This window comes from Aythya fuligula, chromosome 18 (assembly GCF_009819795.1).
Source record: "Aythya fuligula isolate bAytFul2 chromosome 18, bAytFul2.pri, whole genome shotgun sequence".
Taxonomy (NCBI): Eukaryota; Metazoa; Chordata; class Aves; order Anseriformes; family Anatidae; genus Aythya; species Aythya fuligula.
The window spans coordinates 4,144,093-4,170,172 of NC_045576.1; the positions used below are offsets into that span (position 1 = coordinate 4,144,093).

The 26,080-nt window shown below is 54.8% G+C and overlaps 2 protein-coding genes across 6 annotated transcripts in view; one reads left to right on the top strand and one right to left on the bottom strand.

Moving 5' to 3' along the window:
* Positions 1–8,809: 8,809 nt before the first annotated feature.
* Positions 8,810–10,556, bottom strand: LOC116496477 (histone H3.3A). The gene is made up of 4 exons (XM_032199611.1): positions 10,468–10,556; positions 9,843–9,984; positions 9,611–9,764; positions 8,810–9,514 (listed from the first exon to the last, which is right to left on the bottom strand). Exons 2-4 carry the CDS (start codon positions 9,968–9,970, stop codon positions 9,386–9,388), a joined length of 411 nt encoding a protein of 136 aa, XP_032055502.1. The 5' UTR covers positions 9,971–9,984; positions 10,468–10,556; the 3' UTR covers positions 8,810–9,385.
* Positions 10,557–13,797: 3,241 nt separating this feature from the next.
* UNK (unk zinc finger) overlaps positions 13,798–26,080 on the top strand; it is a 39,565-nt gene continuing 27,282 nt past the window's right edge. For 3 of the 5 annotated variants that reach the window (XM_032199875.1, XM_032199877.1, XM_032199879.1), the window contains exon 1: positions 13,798–13,941. In XM_032199875.1, coding sequence (XP_032055766.1) covers positions 13,844–13,941 — 98 coding nt within the window. In that variant the 5' untranslated portion in view covers positions 13,798–13,843. The remainder of the gene's footprint in view (positions 13,942–26,080) is intronic. The other 2 variants (XM_032199878.1, XM_032199876.1) reach the window with 1 other exon arrangement.

Consider the following 26,080-nt stretch of genomic DNA (forward strand, 5'->3'; position numbering starts at 1 on the left):
GATCCGATCGGCCCCGCTCCGCCCCGACAGGGGCCGGGCTCGAACCCGCGACGCTGCGGGGCGGGGATGGGAGGGGGGGGGCCGGGGCCGAGCTATGGGGTTGGGCAGGCGCTGTGTGGATAGGCTGTGGCTGCCGGCAGCGGAGCCAATCTGTGCGGTTTTTAAAAATAAAGATTCCTATATCCGTGTTTACATCCCTGTATCCTCGTATATATATCCCTGTGTTCGTGTATACAGCCCTATATCCGTCTCTTTATCCTTGTATATATCCTTATACATCCCTATATCTATCCCTATATCTGTGTATGTGTCCCTATATCCATCTATGCATCTGTTTATACATCCCCATGCATTCCCATATCCATGTACACATCCCTATAGCCTTGTATATATCCCTATAGTCATGTCTACATCCCTATATCTGTCTCTTTATCCTTGTATATATCCTTATATATCCCTATATGCTTATATATGTCCTTATATTCATGTATGCATCCCTATATCTACCTCTTCAGCCTTGTATGCATCCCTATACCCATCCCTATATCCGTGTACGCATCCCTATACCCTTGTATATATCCCCATATATATATATCCTTTTATTTGTGTGTACATCCCTATATCCTTATATATCTATCCCTATCCCGATGCCTATATTTTGCTAATATATAGACAGACTGACACAAATATACACCCTTCAGTCACTGTTACGTGCGTTTGATGCCTATACAACACCTGAGCATGCTGTATGTAGGTGTGTGGTTATACACACGATGTCTCTGCCGTACCTCCGCACGGTAACGCCCGCCTCTGCCTCTCATACTTGTGCAAATACATACCGACGTGTGTACACAAGCTGACGTGTCACGAGCACGTATGGGCAAGGCGGTGCGAGAGGCCGTGTATAGGTGTGACAGGGGCTTGCGTGCCCCCCGTGCTCGTGGCTGACCCGTGTGGGGTGGCGCCTGAGCTGGGTGCAAGCCCCCCTGGGCCCAACGGGGTGCGGGAGGTGCCCGGTGCCTCCCGGTTGTGTCCGATGGCTGGGAAGGAGCCGCTGCTGAGCGCCCTCAGAGGTGAGAACAACCCCGGGGGTTCCTCGGCGTGGGGTCTGAGCAGGGGGAGCCCAAGGCAGGGGGTGTCGTGTTTGGCCCTGCTGCAGCACGACCCGTTGTTTGCGTTGGCTGCGCCCACGCCTCGTGATAAGGAAGTTTTCTGGAGTTTCAGCCCGCTGCCAGGGTGGGTCTCACCCTGCTCGCACCCTGGGCACCTCCCACGGTGCCTACCCAGGGCTGTTCGCTCCCCAACAGCCCCCCCCCCCAAGCCTGAGCACCCAAGGGTGCTGCTCCTCCCCTCCTGCAGGTGAGGTGCTGCGGCTGCGGGAGGCCGGGGGGCCCTGCCCGGACACCTCCCCACACCTCGCCTCCATCTGCCAGCTGCTGGAGAGCGTCCTGCGCAAGGGGCTCCGACGTGAGTGTGCCTGGGCACCTGCACGGAGCAGGGGCTCTGGTGTCCCCCCTGTGTCCCCCACGTGCAGCTGAGGCCCTCGCGCTCTTCTTGTGGCTCTTCTTGTCCCACAGAGCCGGTGTGGGGCTTGCGGAGACGGGATTATTGGCACTGCCTGGAGCAGCTTCCCCAGGGGGACGGCGGCAGGTGAGCGGCGATGGGGACAAAGCGCAGCCATGCTCACCCCAAAACCCCCAGCTGCAGCGAGGGTGCTCCCTGAGGGCTGAGCCCCAAACCATTTTCCCTTTTTTTCCTTCTCTCCCAGCAGGCCAAATCCTCTCTCTATCAGCATCCGAAGAGCCGCCACCTGCCCCAAGGTGCTGACAGCACAGGGCCGTGGCCGCTGCTTCCTACGCTCGGCGCTGCAGGGGAAGGCGCTGGCGGCGGCCCTGCGGCAGCTGGCGCACAGCCCCCGGCTCCTGGAGGTGTGCAGCACGCGGGGACCCCACGGGACGGGCACCTTCGTGGCTCCTTTTTAGCAGCCTCATGGCTCTTCCTGCTGTCTTTCAGTTCTACGACCCGGCGAGCTCCATCCTCGGCAATGAAGTCCTCCTGGGTAAGCCGGGGGCTCCGGGGAGGAGGGATGGAGCCTGCAGCTGTGGGCATGCTGCTGAGGGGCAGAGAAAGGAGCTGGGTGTGATTTTTTTTTTTATTTTTTATTTTTTCTAAGCCAAGCTCAATGGTAAAATCTAAGTAGGCTGCTGCAGTGATGGAGAAGAAGGTGGAAATGTTTAAAGAGGGCTTGAATCAGTCTGAGGTTGGTTTGAGTGTTGTGGGGCCAGGCAAATTGCTCCTGAAGTGTTTTCTGTGCTAGTTTTTTGTATCAAGGGTGGTGATGGAGACACACTCCAAGGGGTGCCTGGGCTGCCTGGCCACCCAGCTGTGATCTCTGAGGGGCTGGGTGAAAGCTTTTCATCAAAATCAGGAGATCAATAACCCTGAGTTAGCTGCCCCTAGATGCCTTGTAAGTCGTGGCTCCTCAAGGAGCCAGGTGAGGGGTACATGCGGAGTGGAGGGTCTCTCCCTAGAGCATCATTAGTTACACTGAAAATGGCTTTATTTACACAAAAACGGCTTTATCTACACCTCAGCTGTGTCCCTGTGAGGCTGCAGCTGCTGGGGCCCAGCAGTGACGCTGCCTCTCCGTCCCCTTCCTCCCTGCAGAGCCGTTCCTCTCGCTGGTGCTGGTGGTGACAGAGATGGATTTCTCCCTGGATCTGCAGGTGCGGCGATGAATCGGGTGTGGGGGCCCCAACCCCTTCCCCGCCGGCCCCAACGGCGCCGCGCTGCTTTGTTTGCAGAACTGCAGCTTCTTGGACGAGAGCTGGCTGCTGCCGGTAAGAGCTCGCTGCTCCCCGCTGCCACCCGCTCCGGCCCTTGCTGGAATGTCAAACTGGGAGAATAAGGAATTGCTTGGTTTGGAGGGATTGCCACGCCGCTCGCTGGCCATCTGCGGCCGTATGGAAACTGGGTCGGGCTCCCCAGCACGAGTGGAGCTGCCTCTGCGCCGAGGTTGGATCCCGCAGGGTGCCTGCGCTGTCACCAGGAGCAGATCCTGGCATCGCCCTGGGCGTAAAACCAAGCAAAACCAAGCCAAGGCAGCACTGAGGCATAAATCATTGACATAGTTTCCCCATGCTCCCTTCTCCACTTTATTGCCAAAAAAAATCCCTGTTTTTCTGGGCTTACAGGCAGAATGCGGGTCACTTGGTTTTGTTCTCCTTTTTGCTTGCTGTAATATTTGTGCATTTGCACAGGGGCCACAAACAGCAGGGATGCCTTGATGTCTTCCAAAATCGCAGAGCATCCCTCTGTCACCTGTTTTAACCCCAAAGCAGCCCCGAGAAGCTGCCAGAGGCCTGTGCGTGCAGGAGGCAGGGCTCCCGCTGGCTTTCACGCGCTGCTGGCCACGAGCGCTCCTGGCTGCCTCTCAGCTCCCTGCCTAATGCGCCGTGACAGCGAGGGCTGCTGCGAGCCGCGGCGTCTTGGAGAAGGGGCAGCGGCATCCCCCGGCTGCATGGGGACACGTGGGGAGAGGGAGAGGAGCTCAAAATTCATTTATGGGGCTGGATCTTTGCTTTTTGGGGTTGGTTCCAGGCAGGTTTGTATCTCATGAGTGTGGGCGCGGTAAATGAGGAGGGTGAGCGGCCACTGATGGTCCCTGTCTGGCTTCAGAAATTAGGGACCAGCCTCTGTGGGCTCCCAAAGCCTTGGTTTGTTTGGGCCAGAAATAACCCACAGCAAGGGATCCTGCGCTGCCCTCTGTCCTGGTCACACAGGGGAAGGAGCAGGAGCTCCTTGGGTGTCCTGGGGCCGCTGTTACCAGCCGCTCTCTTGCAGGTGTGCATCACTTACGAGACGGTCCCGTGCCGAGTGCTGGGGATGGTGATCAGGTAGGAGACCTCAGTCCTCCTCCTCCAGCAGGATCTGGAGGCCCGGGCAGTCAAACTGCCCTGAAAAGGGGAGACAAAGACCCCTGAGAGCACCGGAGCTGAGGCTGGGGCTGTCTTGGGTCCTTCTTTTCCCCCATCATACCGGCGTTTGCAGGGAGGCTTTTCCCTGCCTCCATGTATCCATAAACAATTGCCGCTGGCACAAAATGGATGAGGGGATGGGGATGGGTCCCGGGGGCTGAGCCGTGGCTCGGCCGGGCCCACAGGTACGTGGACGGCCGAGTCTTTGTCACCGAGGTGCTCCCCGAGAGCCAGGCGGAGGTGGACGAGGTGGTGCTGGCCGGCGACGTCCTGGACGAGATCAACGGCTGCTCGCTGCGCAACGCCTCCAGCGGGCAGGTGGGGCACGGGGGGCTGGCACGTCCTCCCCTCTGCCTCCTGCACCCTGTCCTCCCTCTGCCTTGCTCCATCCTTCCCTGCAGGCCGGGGCGATGGTGCAGAAGCTGAAGGGCCAGCCGCTGAGCTTCCGCGTGCTGCGGTGGCGGGGGCACGATGGAGAGATCTACAAGCCCCTGCTGCCCTACCTGAAGGTCCTGAAGGAGAAAGAGCCCCGCTTCCAGCTCCAGCGCTGCCCCCGGCGCCGGGTCGAGAGGGAGACGAGGAAGGTGCAGGGGGGCAGGTGGGCACCGTGGGGGGCTAAGGAGGGGCTGCGAGCATCTTCCCTGCCAAAAAGCAGCAGGAGGATGCGCAGGGTCCTCTTCTCCGCAGGCTGCTCTACAGCGTGAGGTACCTGGGCCGGAGCGGCGTTGGGATGGTGAGGAGACGGGCAGGGATGTGCCCGTGGGTTATTTGTCTGGTGGGTTTCTTCTTAAGTGCAGGGGGAGTTATTCCCATTCCTTCCTTCCCGCTCTGTTTCAGTTTGGTGGCAAGGAGGTGCTGGAGTGGGCCATCCCCGCCGTGCTGGAGAGGGGCTCAGCACCACGGGTGAGCGATGGGGAGCGGGGGGTGCTCCTGCTTGGAAAACACCGGGAGGCTGAGCCTGGGCCCAGAGGTGCTGTTAGGCTCGGGTTGCTGTTGTTCGAGCCTTCAGGGGTTGGTCATGGAAATGCTGAGATGAGAGAGCATTGGGTGGTGGTAAAAAGGGTGGAACATGGCCCCAAACTGGGCCCTGGGTACTCAGAGGGAGAGAGGACAAGGCCAGCCCGTGGGTGCTCGCCCTCTGCTGTTCCAGGGCTGGTGGCCTTGGCGCAGGGACCTGGCTGTGATACTGAAGTTCTGTTGTGGATCCACGATTCTAAAAGATCCTTGGAAGAGAGGAGATCCCTATGGCTTCACCCCACCCTTCAATTTTTTTCCCCTTTTTTTTTCTTTTTAAATCCACTTCTGAAGCACGGTGAAGTTGGTCTCTTAGTTTGCAGTCTCCATCTCCTCTTTTGACCTGAGGGTTTTGCCACCAGCAACCAGAAAGTTCTTGGAAAGCCGCGCTTCATCGCCATTCATTACCTCTGCTTTTGGATAATCTCAGTCTTGCAAGAGTCTTATTAAAAACAGAGCTCAGGAGCTGTGATTATTAGGGCTTTTTTCTTTCCCCCGTTCAGGAGGTTTTATTTGATGTGAAGGAAACGGAAATCCTGGTACAAGAGAAGGCTTCTTCCAAGGTGAGCGAGTGACACCCGTGGGTAGCCAAAGCTTCATAGGATGAGTTGGGAGCTGGGCCCCAACTCTTTCTCCAACAGGGATTTCAAAACATAGGTAGAGACAGTGGGGGGCCAAAAATAGATGAGGGTTAAAGGTTTTAGGCAGGTTTGCCACCCACAAAGGCTGTTTGAGCACAGTTTTCGGAGCTGGCCACGTTTGTTCCCGTGTGGGATGTGTTCCAGGATGCACGTTGTGCAGGCACAGCCTGGGCTGTACACGTGGTCTGGCGCTGAGCAGCCACGTGCTGTGCAGGATTGATGCCCCCGGAGTTTTCTTTGTCTTGTTTCTGGCTCGTGTGTAGAGCATTGCACCTTGACTGCCCGTGGTGGTGTTGGAAGGGACCTGGTCGGGTTTGTGCGTGTGGCTGGGGCTGTGCCACTCACCATGGGACTGGGACACTGCCCAGGGGAAGGAGCAGCCCTGGGGACAATGCAGAGCGGCAGCAGCACCGTGCCCCAGCCTCCCCTTTTCCCCCACACAGGTCCTGTTCCGCTACCTTTACCCCGAAATCTCCTGCGTGGGACGCCGCCGGGACAGCAGCCGTTTGTTCGCCTTCTGCGTTGTGTAAGTGTCACCCACGGGCTGTGTGGCTCCTTGACACAAGGCGAGCATTGAGCAAGGGTGCAGCACCTGCAGGGGCAGGCAGCAGAGCCCCCCAGCAACGGGGACCCGGTGCCGTGGGACAAACGCATCCCCCAGGGCAGAGCCTGGCTCGAGGAGCCTCAAGGTCGTGGCCAAAGCGAGCCACGTGCGGTGTGACCAGCGTGGAAAATCAGCGCCAGTAGGGCAATGCTTTGGCCAGCACATGGGACGTGCAGCGGGGCTGGGAGTGGGCATCCTGCCCCGAAAGGGGGATGTAGGGGGGATGCGGGTCCTGGAAACACAGCGCTGAGCCCGCCGCGTGGCTGCTCGTGTGACTCCAGGAGCTGGCGCTTGGTCCCTCCCGAGTCCTGGCGCTCTCTGATGCGTGTTTCCACATTTAGCTCGTCCCCGGAGAGCCCCGAAGGGAACACGTTTGACTGTCTAGTGTTTGCATCGGGTTCAGAGCAAGAATGCGAGGAAATCATCAAGAGAATTGGTAAGGGAACATTTTATTTCTTCAGATATAATTACAGTAAAATGTGGAGTACCAAGAATTGCTATTCCATGCCACCACATGCAAGATCTAACAATTGCTTTTGTAGAGATTACTAAGATGAATAGATACTTTGATAGGTTTTTTTCTTTTTATTTTTTTTTTTCCTTTAGAACTGCTTGACAATTATTTTAAGAAACAGCTTCTAGGCATACCCAGATGTTTCATTGTTTCCACTAAGTACTTGGAGGAAACTTTGTTTTCGAGGGATGTTATTTTACAACATGCTTTTCCTCCAGGAGCCCAGCCTGCTACTGCCATTTAACACCAGATCAAGTATTACTAAATCCCATCACTCGCAGTTCCTATTTATAACCAGCCTATGTACAAGCTTCCCAAGTTAGGTGGCTCCTGGGCTACTGCTGACCCCTGGTTTCTTGTGGGACATCCTTGCTCCGTGTCCCTTCGGAGGGCTGTGCCCGGCAGGAGGCACCTGTGAGGTCTGTGTGGGATCTGCAGCCCAGCTCCTCCCCGTGCTGTTACCCAAAAACCTGAAGGCAGCTCCTGAGGCAGACAGATAAAGGCGCTGAGGTGGTAACAACCCCCTCTGATCAGCTTCCAGCCAGCCCTTGAAAACAATTAAGTTCACAATTTAGGTGCAATGAATTATTTTTCCCTCCTGGTTCAGCAGTGAGGAAGAGCGTTACCTAAAATCTAATCTTAGGTCACTTAAAGTTGTATTTTTAGCAGCTCCATGGCAGTTATGATAATGATCCTAACCAGGGGCTGCGTTTGTTCCAAGTATGTTTGGAGCAGATAGGGAAGGGTGTTGAGGAAGTTGTGTAAGAGCCCATGGTAATGAGCACTTGTTTCTCCAGCTGCAGGATTTAAACACACCGAGTGGTTTGTCTGATAAGGGCCAGCCCTGGCTCGAGCCCTGTGCTCCCCCCTGCTCTGCTGACCCAGCTCAGGCTAACCCAAAACCCAGCGCCCCCGTGGGTGAGGCTGGGGGTCCAGCTCCCATGCCTGGCCGGAGCGGTATTTTTGTACTTTCAGGATGTTGCTGTAGAAGGAAGTGCTGTAAACGCATCCGGTCTTAAAACAATTGCATGCGTGGCCAGCGTTGACTTATTGCCTGCTCTCTTGTATAAACAACTCTTTCTTCCTCCCCAAATGCTTCTTTCTCTGTGGATATTTTTTTATTGAAATAAATCAAGATGGACTAGCTTGAGCTACTTCCTTGTGCAACTTCTGCCTTCACTTTAGCCTTACCAGCATATCCTGTTCTTTAAGAAGCAAGGAAAGCCGGTCTAGCAATTCCCATTTAGATGTTAATTACCTGTTCCAAATGTAGTCTGAGCAGCTTTTCCATACCACAGCTTATTAAGGCCTGGCTGTTCCCAGCGACACTACTAAGAAAACCAGAACTGTGTTAGCAGGAAGCCCGGAGGAACAGTCTGAAGCGAAGGTTTGTGTCTAATCCTGTCTCATCAAAAAAGCTTAGCTGGGAAATGAGGCTCTTACCGAGAGCCTAGCAGCCCTCTCCGGTTTGCCAGGCAGCCCATCTGCACTCAGGTTGTCTAATTAGGTCTCACATTTGCATACCATCCTGCACTGCTACAGCATAGCTACTGCATTACCTTGGGCTTAGTCATGGGGCACCATCACAGAAGCAGGGAGAGGCAGAAGCCAGCACCTCAGCCCCACAGGGGTGTCCCAGGCTCCGGGACACAGCCCTGGCCCAGCAGGGTAGAGGCTGGGGGTTTCACTGCAGGCAAGCCAGCGTTAACACTTCACCATGAACTTCCCCTACAGGTACAAAAAGGGAAGAAAAAAAGCTTAGCACTACAGCTGTGCCTGAGCAGCTGCCACCACTAAACAGTTACACTTTAACAGAATTCCCCCCAGAGAAGGCAGCTGGAGCTTAGCCCAGGCCTGTCCACCTACCCCTCTGCTCCCTCAGCCAGGGCTCCAACTACAGCAAGGCTCCTAAAAACTCAAGGGTGACCAGGGCAGGTTCTCTAGCTCTGTTGAAAGCCTAAGTTGCCACAGCACAGTCCAGTATTGCACGCATCTACTGCTAACATACTGGAGCCGGGAATAAGCTTCAAGCCCATACAAACCAAATGACAAAGACTCCTCACATGTGAATGTAAAACATTTAATTTAAAAATGTTGACACTACAATATATAAAATAGCTATTATAAATGCACATAGTGTATTCTATAGCTGCCAGGTTTACGTTTTTAGGAAACTGTAAGTTACACTGTGGTTAAGACTTGTAGTTTCACCCTCTGAAAAAGTCCACATTTGATCACAGTGATGTATGGTCAGACTAACAGCCCCAATTGTTAAACACTTGGATCAAGTCATAACCAGTTTTATTGCAAAAGGACCCTGTACACATTTATATCAATTCTAGTACCTTACAAGTTTAGCTACCCAACAAGTCATTAACATACAGAAACATGCATGAGAAGCAAGAAAGATCACCCATCCCTTCTGCATATTAGCAACTTGTCACTCCTGAGCAACAAGGCTCACATCACTGAGGTTTATGTGAACAGTCACTTTTAGCATTCATCCTGAGTGAAAGATGGAATGACTTAAGTACAAATGCAACATATTATAAACAATTTCTTACAAAAAAGTCACAAATTAAAACCAAAGTATTTTACAGAATTTACTACAAAACACCATAAAAACAGCCTTCACTTAAGCCCTCTCTCCCCGTATCCTGCGAGCCAACTGGATGTCTTTGGGCATGATGGTGACTCTCTTGGCATGGATGGCGCACAGGTTTGTGTCTTCAAACAGACCCACCAGATATGCTTCGCTGGCCTCCTGTTTCAAGAGCACAAGAAGAAATGTTGTTAGAAACCCTCAGCGAAGCGCGCTCAGCACCGCGAGCTCCGAGGCCCAGCAGGCCGCCAGCAATACCTGCAGCGCACCGATGGCTGCACTCTGGAACCTCAAGTCTGTTTTGAAATCCTGGGCGATTTCCCTGACCAGCCGCTGGAAGGGCAGCTTGCGGATCAGCAGCTCCGTCGACTTCTGGTAGCGACGGATCTCACGCAGGGCAACGGTGCCCGGCCTGGGTGGAGGAAGGAGGAGCAGGTGAGCCGGGGCAGGGGCAGCAGCGGGCCGGGCCGTACCGTGCCGGCAGCCTTACCTGTAGCGGTGAGGCTTCTTCACGCCGCCAGTAGAGGGGGCGCTTTTCCGGGCCGCCTTGGTGGCCAGCTGCTTGCGCGGAGCCTTCCCCCCAGTGGACTTACGAGCAGTCTGCTTTGTACGGGCCATTTTTCTTCACTTACCTACGAAGACAAGCACGCCTAAGACAGGGCCCAGCTGTCCCGGCACGACCCTCCACAGGCCCGGCATGGCGGCATCCCTCCCCCCCCGCGTCCCCGAGGCGGCAGATGCCGGCGGGCTGCCCCCTCCCTCCCCCGCCGCCGAGGCGGGCAGGCGGCCAGCGGCCTCCCCCGGGAGGAGGAGGAGGAGTCACGGTTTCCCCCCCTCCGCCCCCGCTCTCCGCGTCGCGGCCCGGCCGCTCCCCTCCCCGGGGGAAGCGGACTGAGTCACGCCGCCTCCCGCTTCCTCCCGGGCCGCCCCGGAGGGAGGGGAAGGAAGGGAGGGGGGATGGGGCCCGGCCGTGACTCAGGGCACGTAGGCAAGGCCCGGCCCGGCAGCCAAGCTCCGAGAAAAAAAAAATAAAAAAACTGAATAAAATAACAAAAAAAAACAAGCCGCACGACACCACCGCTCGCCGCGGAACGCACCCGGTAGCCGCCGCTTACCGATTAGAGAAGGACGCACCGGCGCCGGTCTCGCTGCGCACCGAAGCCTGCGCTGCTCCCACCGCGACCCGCTCCGCAGCCTGCCACCCCCTCACTGCGCCCTCCCCGCCGCGGGGACCCGCTTTTTATAGCGGGGGCGGCACACGGCGCGGTGACCTCACAATGCCCGAAAGCAGCGCGCCGTCCAATTGGCCGGGACCTCCGCCGGCGCCGTGGCGTCACGAGACACAAAGGCCGTGCTCCGGTTCCTCGCCGCCGATTGGGCGAGCGCCCGGCCGCTGATTGGATGTTAAAGTCGGCGGCTGATTGGGCGGCGCGGAGCGCCAAGGAGCCAATCGGCGGCGGGCGGGCGCTCTGCGCGCTGATTGGACGAAACGGGGCACGGTTTGGATCCTACCCTTTGTTGCAAAGCTCCACAATGGGAAGTCAATAGGAGCGGGGCGAGCGGCGCCGGGCCACCGGGCCACCGGGGCTACCCCCGGCCCCGCCGGGCCACCTCGCCCCGGGGCGGGCTACGAGGCCCCGCCGCCTGCCGGCCCGCCCGCCCCCCGGCCCCGCCAGAAAGCGCCTTTAGCGGCAGCTGCGAGCGGCGGGGCCGGGCCGCGGGGGGTGCCCGGGTCCCGCTGTGTCCCCCCCGGCCGTGGGGGGACCGCAGCCACCGGGGTTGGGGAGGGGGGCACGGGGAGGTGGTAGAGAGGGGGTGCGAGCACCCCCGGGAGGCAGCGTGTGCTCCTGGTGCGGCCACGCAGCGTGGCCGGGCTGCCAGCGCTTGTCACCCGCTGGTGTTGGGGTCACGGAGGGGTTTGGGGGGGCTGCAAGGGCTCGTCCCGGGGTTTTGGGGGGGAATCGGGGGAGTTGTGGGGCTGTGGGGTGCTCCAGGAGGTGAGCGGGGTCGGAGTGATGCTCAGGGCCAAGCAGGGACGTCGCCCCGGGACGTGTGCTGGGTGTGGGTGTGCGAGGAGGCCCTGTCCCTTGGCACTGCCACTTCCCTCCCCACACCGGGCTCCCACGCGCCCTGTTGGGCGCCTTCGAACTCCCAAAGCTCCTTGCAAAGTTTTGGGGGAAGTGGGAAGCTGGAATCCCTCATCCCTGTTGGTAGCATCGAGGAGGAGAACAGCAATTAGGTCAAAACGCCGTGTCTCCTGGGGCAGGTCGCTACCTCCAGAGTCGCGGCTCGCTGCGCCTCGTTGCTTCATTACAGCCGGAGCGACTGCTGGGGGTGGAGGCCGGCCCCTGCCCCCACGGGAAGGGTGCCATGGGCAGGAAGAACAGGTCCCAAATGCCCCGCAGTCGTAGCACGCCAAGCTTGGAGCGAACACAAACAGCCTCCTGCTCCACAGCCGCTCCCGAAGGTACCCGCGCGCTCGGCTCAGCGGCTGCCATCGGGCAGACTTTGCATGAGGTTTTGCATCCTCCCCGAACGCCTGCGTCCCTCAGGCCAACGCCCGGTGTGACGGGCAGAGCAGGGCTTCTGCCGCACGTACGGAGCGTGTGCCTCGTTTGCTTCTCTGCCCTGGTGAGACGAGCAAACGCACGCCAACGCGGTGCGACAGCACCGTGATGTGCGGCGGGGCAGGGGATGCCGGGGGCACGCTGCATCCCCCCGGCCTCCGATCGCCTTTTCGGGTTGATTTCTTCTCTGTGAAGAAACGAGGTGAATTACTCGTCGGAGACAAAAAGCAGCATAGCGAGGGGATGAGCCGGGAGGTGTGTGTAAACAGTCATTTGCGTTTTACGTGGTTTGGAAAATTGAGACCTGAAATAAAGAGTTCCCCTTTGGCCTGAGTTGTTTGTGCTTAGGAGAAAGAAATCTAGAAACCTGTTCTGAAAACTGCACAGCCTTTACGTTTGGTATTTTTAAAAGCATAGCACGCTATTGCTAATGTGAGGGGACCGGCGCTGGGCGTTTGTTACTGGGAGCTGAGAGGCATTGCTCAGGTATTTCCTCTCCCATGTTTCTGGAGCGATGATTGCTTACGCTTCTAATTTTAGATACTTCTGATTTTCCTTCTCTTTGAATTAAGGCTGGAGAAAAGCTGTGTTGGGTTAAACAGAGGATGAGGGAAAGGCGTGGAGAGCAGAGCCGAGTAAACGACCACGCGTTAACAAAGATGTGCACGCAGACAGAACTAAGTGCACCCTGGGCACACTTAGCTGGCGGATCCTAAACGTTTCTGTCGCTTGGCAGTTTTCCTGTGCTGAGTTTTCCTGACTGTGAAACAGAAGAGGAAACAGCGTCCGCACCAGATCGTCAAGTAAACAGCAGCACAGAGCGACTCGAGTCAGTGGTTTCCGAATCCCTGCGCACGAAGCAGCAGTGTTATTAGCTGAGCAGGTTTTTCCTGCGGGTTCATCGCCGACAGCACCTGTACCTTTGACCCAACGGGGTGTACGTGGATGGAGACACTACGTGACATCCTTCCACACCTTCCGACTTTGAACAGTCGTCCCGCTCGACCACGAGCTGCGTGATTCTGTGTGTTTGCCTGCCGCGGGGGGGCTGTTCCACGGCCACGGCGTGGGTCCCACGCGGATAATCCTGCAAAGGCAGAGAGCTCGCTGTTAGGTGCCCCCGCTGCGAGCCTGCCCACGGGGGATGCCGAGCCTGGGTGGCGATTAACGCCCTTCCCCACCTCCCCGCCACAGCCGCCCGACCTCAGCGGGCAAACCGGCCCCGGAGGTTTATCATTAACGTTGCTCAACGCTGGCAAAGCTTAAAAAAAAAAAAAAAAAAAAAAAAAAAAGAAAAAGGGGGGGGTGTTTGCCACAGAAACTCCCGCTGCCCTTCGCCAAGCGAGCGGAGCCGTGCGGGGTGGCAGCTGTGGGAGCAAAGTCCCCGGGAGGCGCCTGCTCGCCCCGTCCCGTCCCGCTGGGTCCCGCCGGGCTCCGGGGGTCCCGTGTGAGGCCTGGGCTGAACCTGGAGCCCCCCCGCCCCCGTGTTTCTGCTGGCTGCTCGCAGGTAGGCTGCCCGCTGCTGCCTGGGCCTTCCTCCCTTTCCTCCTCCTCCTCCTCCTCCTGCTCCCCGCAGCGCCCAGGCCCGCGGGGAGGCCGCCGCCGCCGTGCCCCCCCCCCACCGCCCGGGGGCGCCCTCCCCCCGCCCCCCGCACTACAACCCCCAGCGCCCCCCGCGCGGCAGGAAGCGGCGTCCCCCGCCGCCCGCGCGGGGCCCTCTGGGACTCGTAGTCCCGCCGCCCGGAAACCGCCTCCCGACCGGGCGGAAAGCGCGCGGGCGGCGGGACTACAACTCCCAGCCTGCCCCGCGCCGCCGGGGCGGCAATGGCGGCGGCGGCGCCTGCGCGGGGCTCCCTCCGTGCGGACCGCGCAGAGTGAATAATAAAGGTCTCCACGGCGGGAGCGGCGGCGGCGGCGGGAGGCGATGTCCAAGGGCCCGCTGCCGGGCGGCCCCGCCGCGGCCGGGCCCGCGAACGCCGCCAGCGCGCTGCAGGCGCAGCCCGAGAAGCCGCAGCACTACACGTACGTAAAGGGAGAGCGCGCGCGCGCGCGCGCGCACGGGGCCGCCCCGCCGCCGCTGTCGCCGCCGCCGCCGATTCCGCCGCGCGCGCGCGCGCGCCAACGCGCGCCTGACGTCAGCGGGCGGCACGCGCCCCCGTCGCGCGCGCGCGCGGCACCGGCTGGAACCGGCCCCAGCCGGAGCGGGCCGGAGGGAGGGGGGGGGGGAAAGGGGGGGGGGGAGAGGGAGGGGGGAGCGGCTCGCGCCCCCCCCCCCCACCCTCCCCGCAGCCCCGCCCGGCATGCACCGGGGCGGCCGCGGGGGGGGGGGGGGGAGGAAGAGGAGGAGGAGGAGGAGGAGGAGGAGGGAGGGGAGGAGGGGGAGGGCTGTGGGGGGGTCCTGTCAGCGGGCTCTTGCGGCCCCCCCTTCCCACAGCTGTCCCCAGTGGGGCACTGGTTGGCACTGGGGTGGAGCGGGGCCCGTTGGCATGGCTCACCCGCACGGAGCGGGGCCCCCCCTGGCAGTCCCTGTGGCACAGCGGGGGCCCGGCCCTGTCCCTGTGTCACCCAGGCGGAGCAGGGCCCCCTCCGGGTCACCCACACGCAGTGGGGTCCCCCCCCCGGTTGGGGTCCCCCTGTCAGTCCCCAAGCCATGGGGCTTGCACCTGGGGTGTGCCCACCCCCAGTGAGACCCCGGTCCCACAGGGTCCCCCCATCGGTCACTGGGATGGGGAGGGGACCCCCCTCAGCCACCCAGCCAGATTTGGGACCCCCCCACCAGTCACCAGTGGCTGAGCGGGGTCCCCATCCCCATTGGGATCCCCTATAAGTCACCCACCCGCAGTGGGGTCCCCCCCGTTGCTCTCCCAAGCCAGTGTGGGGTCCCCCCATCGATCTCCCAGCCCATTTGGGGTCCCCCCGTTGCTCACCCATCCACAGGGCTCGTACCTGCCCCGTGCCTTCCCCTATTGAGACCCCATCACCCCAGGGACACACGGGGTCTGTGCCCCTCAGCTCAGCCGTGTGAGATGTGGATGTCGATTTTATCCCTAAAATAATAAAGTTTGGGAGCGTGGTTGTGAATGGTGCACCGTGCTGTCCATCCTTACCCCTGTAGGGTGTCGGTGATGTGTAGGAAACACGGAGCCTGTAGTGAGAGGGGCAGGTTTGGCGTCTCTGCTCTTGTCGCTTGGTTTTTATAAAGTGGTGGTGGGCTTCCCTGTGAGACGCTGAATAAAACCAGGTGTGTTTTATTCATTATGTGTGAATAACGGGGCGTTCGCCATCCTCACCTCGGTGGTGGTGACAGAGAGGGGACAGGGCCTGCCCCGGCGGTGGTGGCCGCAGGGACACAGCCAGGACATCGCGTGGAGGAAGATGAAGGTGGCAAAGGGGCGAAGCGTGGCCGTGGAAACGAGGACATCAAAGATTAGGAAAGAAACCCTGCAGGAAAGGTTGTTGGAAACAGGCAGAGGAGGAGGAAGAGTGGGACCGAGTAGCTGAAAAGGGGGAAAAGAGGACAGCGTGGAACAAAGATGATGGTGTGATTAGCTTTTTTTTTTTTGTTTCCAGAGGGGAAAAACACTTATTTTCAGATGGATGCTAAAAATAGTTCAGTGAAAACAGTTGCAGGAAGAGCGAATAACCCCGAGTGAAAGGTGGGCTCGGGGAGCGTGGAGTGCTGTCGGTGGGACGGGAGCCGTGCCTGGAAACTTTTCGATTCGTACACGAGGTCACAGCAGCCCCTAAACCTCCTCCCAATACCATATGGCAGCTTGCTCGGTGGTCGTCCGCGCGAGCAAGTCGTACGTTGTCGAGATGTAAATATTTTCTTCCTTTTTTTTTTTTTTTTCATTTTTTTTTCTTTAAATACAGTTTGTTTCCATAAAACGACGTGAAGGTTGCAAGTGGTAAACTCGAGGAAGCTTAATTATCTGCGTGCTGTTCCCTGGGGACATGCAATCTGGTACCGGGGAATCTCTCTCTTGGAAAGTTTGGGTTGGATTTCTCAGGAAGTTTTCCAATTTCCGTGTCAGTGTCGATTTTTAAGATCTTTGTATTTGTATGAGATTTTTAGGCACTTTGCAGTGCAGCTCTATATCTTGTGTGGACGCCTTGCTGTTTATTCTAGATGCACGGCAAAAGAAAATGTGGGAAAAATAGAGTTATTGATGCTCTGCCACCCCATTGTCACGGTTTGCTGGCAGAAGAGGAGCCTAAAAACCCCTTTTGATTGTGTCCTCGCTAGCGTGCAGCCAGTGCTCCCAGCCACGCAGTCGTTTTGGTGCCAAACTCCTCTTTAATTATGAACGCCGTATTCCTCACCTGGGGATCTGCTCTGCTGCTGTCTGCAGGATTCAAGCGAGTAAGGCACCGCTCAGCAGCCGCCGTCAGGCTCTCCCCGGGTTCCTGGCTCGGGGATGTGTGCGTGCGGCCGTGCCCCACGACCCCACAGCTCGCAGAGCGGGGCCGTGCGGTGTCCCCGTGTCCCTCGGACCGAGGGCAGGAGCGCGGTGCGGGGTGAGCTGATGGCTCGCAGTGGGAAGCGGCTTTGCTTTGGGTACGGTGTGTCAAACCTCAACCGATTGTTGGCCGTGCACCGTTTCTTAGCTCTGGCTGGCAGGGTTATTCCTGTCCAGGGCTCTCGTCTTTAATGTGTTACCTACGAGCGGGAGCAGAGGCTGAGTTCAAAGAAACTGAAAGCGAAGTCACGTAGCATCGCGGACAGTGAGCGGCTTTGTTTTGGTCCGGTCTGTTCGCTTGGCTGTTGCGGTCCTCGTCGGTTTTTAGGCCGACTGGCCGCGTTAATTGTGAGCTGTAAAGGCTGGGCCAGCTGCTTGGCTGCTCGTTGGTCTCGCAGAGTTTTAGATAAGCGCAAGCAGAAGGCTCCTTCGTTCGCTGTGCGCTCACCTGGAGTCAGCCGCTGGGATAACTGCAGGGAGCCAAGTCTTCTGGTGGAGATGAATTAACCCATTTAATAATGATAACTTTAAAAAGTGCATTCATTCATTCATTCATTCATTCAAAATAAACATGTTGAAAATGTCCCGAGTTAGGTTATGATCTCTGTGGGGCACGGAGCTGTGGGGCACAACCCAGACCAGCTCTACTCAAGACGATTCTCTGGAGCGTGCCCATCTCAAATATCCGCAGCCATCCCCTAAATAAACTTGGGAGTTTCCCCGCTGGCTGTCCCCTTGCTCGAGATGTGGACCGTGATGCCTGGAGCACGTCCTGCCCCTCTTGCTGCACACAGATAAGCTTTGCAGCCTACAAGGCCGAAATTTGTCTTCCCTTTTGCACCAGGGGAGGAATGGGGGGAAACTCCTGAAGGATCGGTGCCCCGTAAGCGGTGCTGGAGCCGCATCCACACGGGGACGTGTGCCTTGTGCTCATATTAAAGCCTGCTGGGTCGCGCTCACCCAGGCTCTCTCTCGCAACCGTTTCGATGCCAGCCATGTAGAGGTAAAAGGAGCAGTGCACCTGAGTGAAGGGCGTTTGGAGTGGGGATGGAAATCGGGCTGATGCAATGCTGGAGGTAGAGCTCAAGCTGACTTTGTACCCAAGGCATTTTTGGATCTGCGGGTGTTTGAGCAGAGCCTTGCCTCGTGGTTTCTCGGCCTTAAATAGGAACTCGGGCTGGGACAGCGCTAGAAATGAGAAGTGAAGAAGAAATAAAAGGAGCGAGGTCACAGGTGGATTTGGATTCCTGCGAAGAGCTTGCACGCGCGGTCTGATCTCTCTCGAAATCTTACTTTTAAATTCTTGCTCAAAACAATGGCACACGGAAACACACCTCAAAGCATTTGTAGGAGCACAGAGTAATCCTTATCTTCGTATCAGCGGACAGTGTCTCATCGCTGCCAGGGCGAGCAGGGTCTGATCTCAGCCGTGCAGACTGTCTGTGGAAATAAAAACCAAAACCCAGATGTGCAGCAAATGCATTTTCAGAGTTGTTGCTCTTTCTGTTCCTCCAGGACCCTCAGCGTTTGTCTTACAAAAGGATTTGCGCTGTTAAATTCTGCTTTTGGTGTGCCTGGTCCTCACAGCCCAGCGAAGGTGTTGAGGCTTTTGAAATTGTTTTCTTTTGCAACCAGCAGAACTCTGAAATAACCAACTGCTGCCCTCGTGCTGCTTTGGTTTTCCTGGTGAGAACCCTTCACCAGTACACTGGTACGGACTTACCCAGGAGCAAAACCTATCCCCCTACTAAAAAAACACAAAACGAGCATGTGCATTACTAGATTTCAGACTATGTAACACCCTTGGAGGTAGGTAGTTAGGAAAGCACAGAATAAGTGTGCCTTCCTTATTTATTTAAAAAATTATTTTTTTAAGTATAATTTATAATCCAGAGATCTGCCAGCACTCCACTGTGTTGTTACCTATAAATGTTGGTTTATTTAATCAGGTGTGTATCAGCTGGTCGTTTTTGTTGTTATTATTATTTTATTTTATTATTTATTTGTTTGTTTGTTTGTTTGTTTGAAGTCTGCACAAGCTTCACTGCACACGCGTCCACCACAAACTGCTGTTAGGAAGCGTGAATAGCACAGGAAGTTGGGAATGCAAAGTCCTGGAGCGTTTATAGGAAGGGCCACGCTCACGGTACGTGCTTGCCATTGAATCCCTGCGCTGAAGCAGGCTGGAGGATAGGAGCCTGGATTTTAGGGGACTGCAGAGGATGGGTTTTGAAAGCCTGCACCGCTCTGGACCGTGCACGTGGTGCTGCAGCGAGGCGTTTCTCCGGTGTGTTAAGGCAGGGCTGGAGCTGCGCCTTGCTCGCCGCGCTGATGCTTCAGAAGTGAGTGCTTTGGGTTATCGAAGCGGGCAGGGAATGCACGTGCAGATAACTGTTACGTGGGATGCACGTAAATAGTTTGTGCACCAAGGGCTTCCCGCGCTGTTCGGACGTTTTCCGAGTTCGTTTTGGTCTGGCCAGGTTTGGTGTTCCTCAAGTCTGAAATCCCGTGAAAGAGGAGAGGTCTGATCACATGCAGAATCATTCATTCCCACTTGGAAAATGGTTCTGAGATTTTATTTTTTATTTTAAAACAAACAAACAGAAATGAAAGCCTTTGTTAACGCTTCCACGTTATTTATGTTAGTGTACAGGATAATTTGGCGTGGCATGGGAAACAAGTAATTTGAAGGATTGTTTTAGAAAACTTCGGAGTTCAGAGTTTCCCAACAGATCCATTTTTTCTCTTACCTATTGCCTAATATTTCTACCCAGCATGGCTTTATTTTAAGGCAAATTGTCAGCATCCAGCGTGCTACTTTTGGTAGACCTGCTCTTCCCACCAGAATAAGGCTTCTGATTTTCTGCGAGACCCCGAAACGTGCACTCCTCTCCTTGCAGAGCATCTGACCAACTCCTAGAAGCCGTCCCACAACGTCTGCTTGTCAGGACCCTGAGAGGGGTGCTCGTTTCGAGGGGATGTGAGGTGTAAAATTCTTCGGTTAGCTTCGTGCTTTTTGAAAACTTCCTAAATCTTTTTTAAAATTCCAAAAGGCGGAGCTGAAAGAGGTGCTGAGGAGTTGCCTGGTCCGTCCCTTGGCTTAAAGGAATCACCTACATCTACACTGTTTCCAAGAGTTTTTTTTTTTAACATCCCTTACATCCCTCCTTAACATCTGCTTAAATTTTCTGGTGAAATCGTGGACTGCAAGAGGCAGACAGTCGCAGAGGCTCCTGTGCTGTAAAGCCCTGATGCACTTCATAAACCTGGTGTAACATCCAGCACGTGGCTTGCAAACCAAGTGCAGAGCTGTCAGAGGAAGCTGTGCCCTGTGTGCACAGCCTGGCAATTCCCTCGCCGTCCTCTGTAACGGGGACCAGGTGCCAGCAGGCTGTGCAGCAGGGCAGATGCCCTAGCTGCCTTTCTTCTCTACTGCATTAAGACAGAGTTTGTGTTTTGTTCCAGGGCAATCAGGAGCACCCAGCCTCGCTAGGAGAGCTCGCAGGGAGCTGCTGAAGCCTTCCTCCAACTCCACCTAGTGCTGCCAGCCCATTTAGATGCTTACGATCATTTTCTCAGCAATCTCTGTCATTCCTTGTGTATTTTGATCAGTGCTTGATGCCGTTAATACCGGTTTGACATTTGAAGCATCACTTGGAATGAATGCTCCCTTGAAACGAGTGCCAACGATTTCCTCTGAAATTTGTTGCAGGCTGCTGAGCGGCACAGCCTCGTGCTGCCGCGGGGCTCGGCTCAGCTTTAGGGGGCTGTTGTTACCACGAGGGAAGTTTGGGGCTTCCTTTGAAAGAAAAATGGGCATTTTTCAGTGCTGAAGCTAATTGCACCGTCGCAATGTTGATAATAAATGGCGAGCTCTCTGAGATGCTGGCTGCTGGCCTGATTCCTATCTCTTATTAAAAGTCAGGGACGTTAAATTGAATGTGGTTGTTGGAACAGCAGCAGAAGGGGAACTTGGACTGAGTTTGTTGTCAGACGAGAGAAATCTGAGGCCATTGCTAGCTATCTGTTGGTCAGGAGTGCAGATACGTTTTTGTGGAGCACGCTGGCTTGTAAGAACAATTGCACAGCTGATTCCAGGTAGGAAATGATGGTGGGGTTGCTTTTTATCATCACATGCCTAGAATTTCTTTTCAGATTAATAAGCAGTCATTGAAAGGAAAATAGCTTCTTGAGCCTATACCCGATGAGTATCTGCAGAAGTCTGAATTGCAGCCAGTGTTGTTTCACTCATTAATCTTTATCTTCCGCGTGTCACCGCCGTTCATAAAGCAGCAGCCGCTCCGCGCCCGGCCCGCTCCGAGGTGATTGTTCTCCTCTTAGTTTCAATCAGCTGAGAGCTTCCCTGAGCAGCACCTGGGTATTGCCATCAGAACAGGAATAAAACCAGCAGATGCCTCGGGGCAACCGTGCAGCTCTGCAGCAGCAACAACAACAACAACAAAGGTTTGCGCGTTTCGAATGCCTTGCAAGATTTGTTCCCATCTCAGACTGAGCCGTGGTGGCGTAACCCAGGGCTTGCCTGTTTTCCCCTCGTGCCGTGGTGCTGCTGTGGGAAGCATCGGTGCTCCTGTCAACCTGTCTGGGTGCAGGGTTTTGGTTCTGAGGTGTGCTGGTCCTGTCCGTTGGGCTGCCATGGACGCAGAGAAAATCACCGGCACGGCTAACAGCGATTCTGTACAATCAGCCCGTGAGAGCTGGCTTTTATCTCTGTGCTGGCACATGTGTTATGGCTGCAGGTTTCTGCCTGCTAGGTAATCGTCGTGTTTTGTTTTGAACTCACAAAAGAAAGTGTCTGTTCACAACTGTAAACCTTTCCAAAGAGCCTGCTGCAGATGTGGCTGGCTCTCAGCCTGGAGGGGCGCAGACAGCTTTGCCTGCTCGCACGTGGAGCGGTCTGGATGAGAGCACTGCAGAGCCGTCGTTTCGTGAGGAGTTTGAGGTTTATGCTTGTGGTTCAGTGCTAGTGCAGACCTTCAGACAGTTCATGTCCTGCCTTAAAATCGTTGTGAGCGTGGGACTGCAACTGATCCTCGAGCTGCTTGTTAGATCATGAAGGCTGCGGGCACAGGCAGGAGAGGGAGGGCTGCAGCATCTGGAGCATCCCCTGTGAGGCTGGGTGCTGAAGGCTAGCTGCTTGGAAAACACTCGTAAAAACCCGTCGCTGAAAGCCAGAGCTGTGTAACGGCTTGTGTGGAAGCAATGTTGTTCTGAATTAGCCTTTACAGATCCTTGTGCGTGGGATGTTTTGTTGTAGGGAGCTAGCAGAGCGAGTAACGCAGCGCTTCAAGCAGCCCGGCCCTGTTGCCAGCCTCCCCGAGCGTTCCTACAGCTGCTGACCCTGGGTAGGCTTTGGGAGGGCCTGAAGGAGCACCGAGAGAAATGCTGTGTCAGAAACCTCACGGGAAGCTGGCGTTTTAATTTTTATAGCACAGGACATGGATGTATTCTTCAGGCCTCGGTTCATTTCGGTCGAGTCCAGCAAACCTGATACATGTCAACTCCATATGAACCTGGTGTTTCCAAAGATTTATTGGGTGTTCTCCACGTTTGGGACTGAAAAAAGCCCACGGATGGATGTTTCTGTTAGGTAATTAGGAGTAAAATACGTGCTCGTATTTAAGCACACGTCGATGTATTGTAGTGAGAATGGAAGCAGGTGGAGGCCTCCAGCAGCGTGTAGCTGTCCAGCTTCATTAAGTTTGAGGATTTTCACTGAAACAGTTGAGCTCAGTCCACATGTTGCTGAAACATAATCGCTTCAATATGATCCTGGTTTCGTAAGCTCAGCACTTAGGCAGGTGCTGTAGGGAAGGAATAATGTGGCCCCGAAATAGGGTGTGGAGTGGAAACCAACCTGGAGAGCGATGAGGGCTGTGTTTGAGGCTTGCTTCAGGCACAGCTGGGGTGTTGTCAAGCTGAAAATGTGTTGCTCCGACTTGGAAAAATTGTTTCTGAAAAACAATTTAGAAAAATGTTTCTAAAACATCGTGTGGACGGCCTGAACGCGTGGTTAATCCTGAGGCCGCGCCGAGCGATGCGTGTTCACGGCCAGCTCGTTCGGAGATCAAACTGGGTGAAATGTGAGCGTGAGCTGAAGGCTTCATAGCTCCTAAGGAAACAGCTCCAAAATGCCCTCTAGATAAGGGTTTGTATGTGCCTGTCCTTGGATTGTTTTAATTATAAAGCTGAAAGCTCCGTGCAAACAAAGACTTGGGTTTAAGACGGGTTTTATGGGAATTACTCTGCCTTATTACCATTCATGGCCTGATGATGCAACAGGTTGATGCTTTAAAAAAAAAAACATGCAGACAGAAAAAAAAAAAAAGCCTCCAGGTGTTGTACTGGGCTGGTTTGAATGGCACAGCTCCACGCTGGGCTGCGGGGAAGAGGGGCCGAGCACCCCCACACACCCACGGTCGGTAACGCAACCCTAACCCTAAGCCTGGGGTCCTGGCTGCTGGTGCACAGGGCAAGCCTTGATTTTATTGCCTTAACTCTGCATGCAAAGCCACGCTTCCCTTTCCTCACCGAGACACGGCCTTGGTGAGCTGCTCGAGCTGCATGGCAGGATTTCTCTCCAAACGAAGCCATTTTTGGCTGTCTGGAAACCGAGCAACGTTTTCCCTGAAGCTGGTGCGGGGCTGTCTTCCTGTCCCGGCTTGGCACCGTGCTGCAGCATCAATTTTTATTTTTTGTTTTCCTCAGCTTTTCTGTATCCACGAGAAACAGCCATTTGTCAGATGTTTTGCTTCCCATTGACAAACCTCATGAAAATTTCTGCGAGTTGCCACTGTTCTATTTCGGGACGGACGGGGCTATTTTTAGCAATCAATTAAAGCTCCCGTCTGTAAAGTGCCGGGAAAGTGATCGAGCGCAAAGTAATCCCTTGTTCTTCCCGTGGAGTCCGGCTGACTTGCTCGCATTGTCACCCGCCCCGGCGTGCTTTGACATCCCAAAATAGCAGCTGGTGCTGCAGTTTGTGCAGCACACGCTACCCTGCAGCCTTTAAGCGGAAGCTTCCAGCTCAGCTTCGCCTGCCAGATCCATCGGATGTCGAGGAAAAGGAAAACTTGTGCGTGCTGCCTCCCTAGTCCTGCAGCGAAAAGGAGGGGAACCTCTCAGCACACCATGCTCTACGGATGTGAAGCCGTCGTCCTTTTATTCGCAGAGGTACGCCGTGGGTTACGGGAGCGCCTCGAACAAAAACACCTCTGCGACCAACCCAGGCCAGCCCCGTGCATCTGCAAGGAGTCTCTCCAACTTTCACTTTCTTTCTTCGCCCTTAGGCTGACATTATTGTCAAGCTCTAATGGAGAAGGGGAAATCAAACAGCTTCACGATCGCCCGGCGCTGTCTGCGGTGTGACCTTTTTCCAGTTGATGGTTCAATTTATTTAGGTGATAAAGAAAACACCGAGGCATGTGAAGTCTGTCTTCCTGACAGATGGGAGCTTGCCGAAACTTTTTTCCTCATCCTTTTTTCCTTCCCCGCGGTCGCTGGCAGCCTTTTGTTTTTATAAAGTGGCCCATCTATTTTCCTCGGAGGTTTAAATGCTTTCTAATCTTTTCAAGGCTTACAAAACTGCACCTGACTTGACAGCGTGGAAAGGGAAAAAGCCGAGCGGTTGTTGAGGTGTGCTGAAAAAGAGCGATGCTCGTGTTTTGTGGAAGGCGATGCATGGCATGTGCAAAAATCCTTTGTGTTGGGGGCATAGGGGCTTGGGCAGGTCTGGGAGCTTGTTGAGAAAAACAGCATTAAATTGGTATTTTTGTTAAATCGGTCCTAGCATTGGATTCTGTCACAATAGTGGTGACTGATAAAGGTTCCTGCCAAAGCCTGCTCAGAAAACTTACCCTGAAATCACGATGAAAACCATCAAGCTTGCTGCTAAATGTGTTTGCAATTATTAAATGCTTATTATTTTGTTTGATACTCAGCTGTGACTAGCGTGAGACTGTATTTCAATACGAAATGACATCTGCTAGTAAGGTTTTTTTTTTTTTAAACAACGGCAAAAAAAAAAACAAACCACCACACTCAGCTCCCCCCAGCTGTTTGTTGGAACAAACTTGTCTGAACTCCTGCTCTGATTAGAAGGATGCTGAATGTTTCCTTGCCAGGGGTCTAGGCAGGTTTTAGAGCAGGCTGCGGGCAGACCCCAGCTGTGGGGTGGGGAGTGCGGTTTCCCTGTGCCCACCCCTGTGAAGTTTCAGCTCCTGTGAAGCTAGATTGCTTCTTTCATGCTTTTTTTTTCCTCCCAAATCCCAAGAAATCACGGGAGTGGAAGGCAGCGTTCCCTGTCAGGAAGCTCGCTTTGCATCGAAATGAAAACATTTTATAAGATGTCTTGGGAAAGGTAGTGTCAAACCCTGTTTCTGAAAGGTGTTCGGAGGCCGTGGTCGCTGGCAGCAGTAAAAGCCCCCGAGGCTGGCGCCTCGCTGACCTTCTTGGCGTGCTGATGAATTCCCTAAAAGCAAAGCCTTCCAGCCGCCCTGCCGGTGTGCCAGGAGATGTGGCAGGGTGTTACAGGGAACTGCCGGCGCAGAGAAACCCAAATCTCAATAATCTCACAATATCCATTGCGGGCTAATTATTGTGGAGCCATGCTTTTCTTTAAATCCCCGTTTCTTTATTTATTTACAGTTGTTCTCGAGTATCTTTGACTGAAGAGCAAAAACTCCGGAGCAATGTCAGAGCTGCATATCGTGGCTTTCCCCCTGTCAGTAATGATATGTTAGACAAAAGGTACATTAGTAGGATTTTTATTGAGTATCCTGTTGGAATAAGTAGATTCTGTCATGCGCCACTGACTCATTTCAATTGGAATACCACAGTTCAGTAAAGGAAAATAATTGAGTCATGGGTTTCTTACTTAAAGCGTGTTTGATATCATCTTCTGTAATAAAATTTTATGAGGGTGAAATGAATTTAGAGAGCTGATTAAATACGGACAGCTCTTTTCCCCTTGTGTTGGGTTGGCTCTCTGAGCTTAAAAAGAAAACAGCGGTTTTGAAAATATTTTCAATAATAAGCTGTATTGAATTTGAAACATATCTATATCTACAGGAGCATTGTTTTTTTTTCCTGGGTTTTGCAATGCTGCCCACTTTGCAGGAGTCTGTTGGGGAAGCACGTTGGGTTTGCTTCAGACAATTCTGCGCTAGCTTGAACCACTCATTTAAACTTTGAAGCAGCGCTGGTAATTTTCTTTATTTATTCCTAAGCTGAATGAGGGAAACTTTGAGCTTCCTGCTGCCTGGAAAGGTGGGTGCTGAGGGGAGCTTCCAGCAGAGGAAAGCCGGGGAGCAGCTGGGAGCAGTGACCTCTGTCGTTCACGCAGCAGGGCTCAGAAAGCTCTGCCCGTGGCTGCGGTGTGCTGGGACCACCTGAAACTTTACGGAGAGGTCTGTGGCGTAGCCTCGTGCTGTCCTGTCTGAAACAGCGGGACGTCACGGATGTAAAAAGGCCAGCACAAGCCCACGGCATTCCCAGCTACTTTATGCCGATAAAATTATATTTTTGCTGCATGATCCTGTCTGTCAAGAGATGCAGGCAGACAGGACTAAAAGAAACGTTAGTGGCATGAGAGCATTTTCTTCCTTATCTCTGAAATCTTCACAGGAAATGGAGGTTTGTTTGTTTTCTTTTTTCTTTCTTTTTTCCTTTTTTTTTTTTCTTTT

Bases quoted from the DNA above. Each gene is read 5' to 3' on its own strand.
- LOC116496477 (XM_032199611.1), bottom strand. From the start codon at position 9,970: ATGGCCCGTACAAAGCAGACTGCTCGTAAGTCCACTGGGGGGAAGGCT. The intron at 9,765-9,842 runs GTAAGGCTGCCG...TCCTCCACCCAG, and splicing joins AAGAAGCCTCACCGCTACAG to GCCGGGCACCGTTGCCCTGC. The intron at 9,515-9,610 runs GTATTGCTGGCG...CTCTTGAAACAG, and splicing joins CAGCCATCGGTGCGCTGCAG to GAGGCCAGCGAAGCATATCT.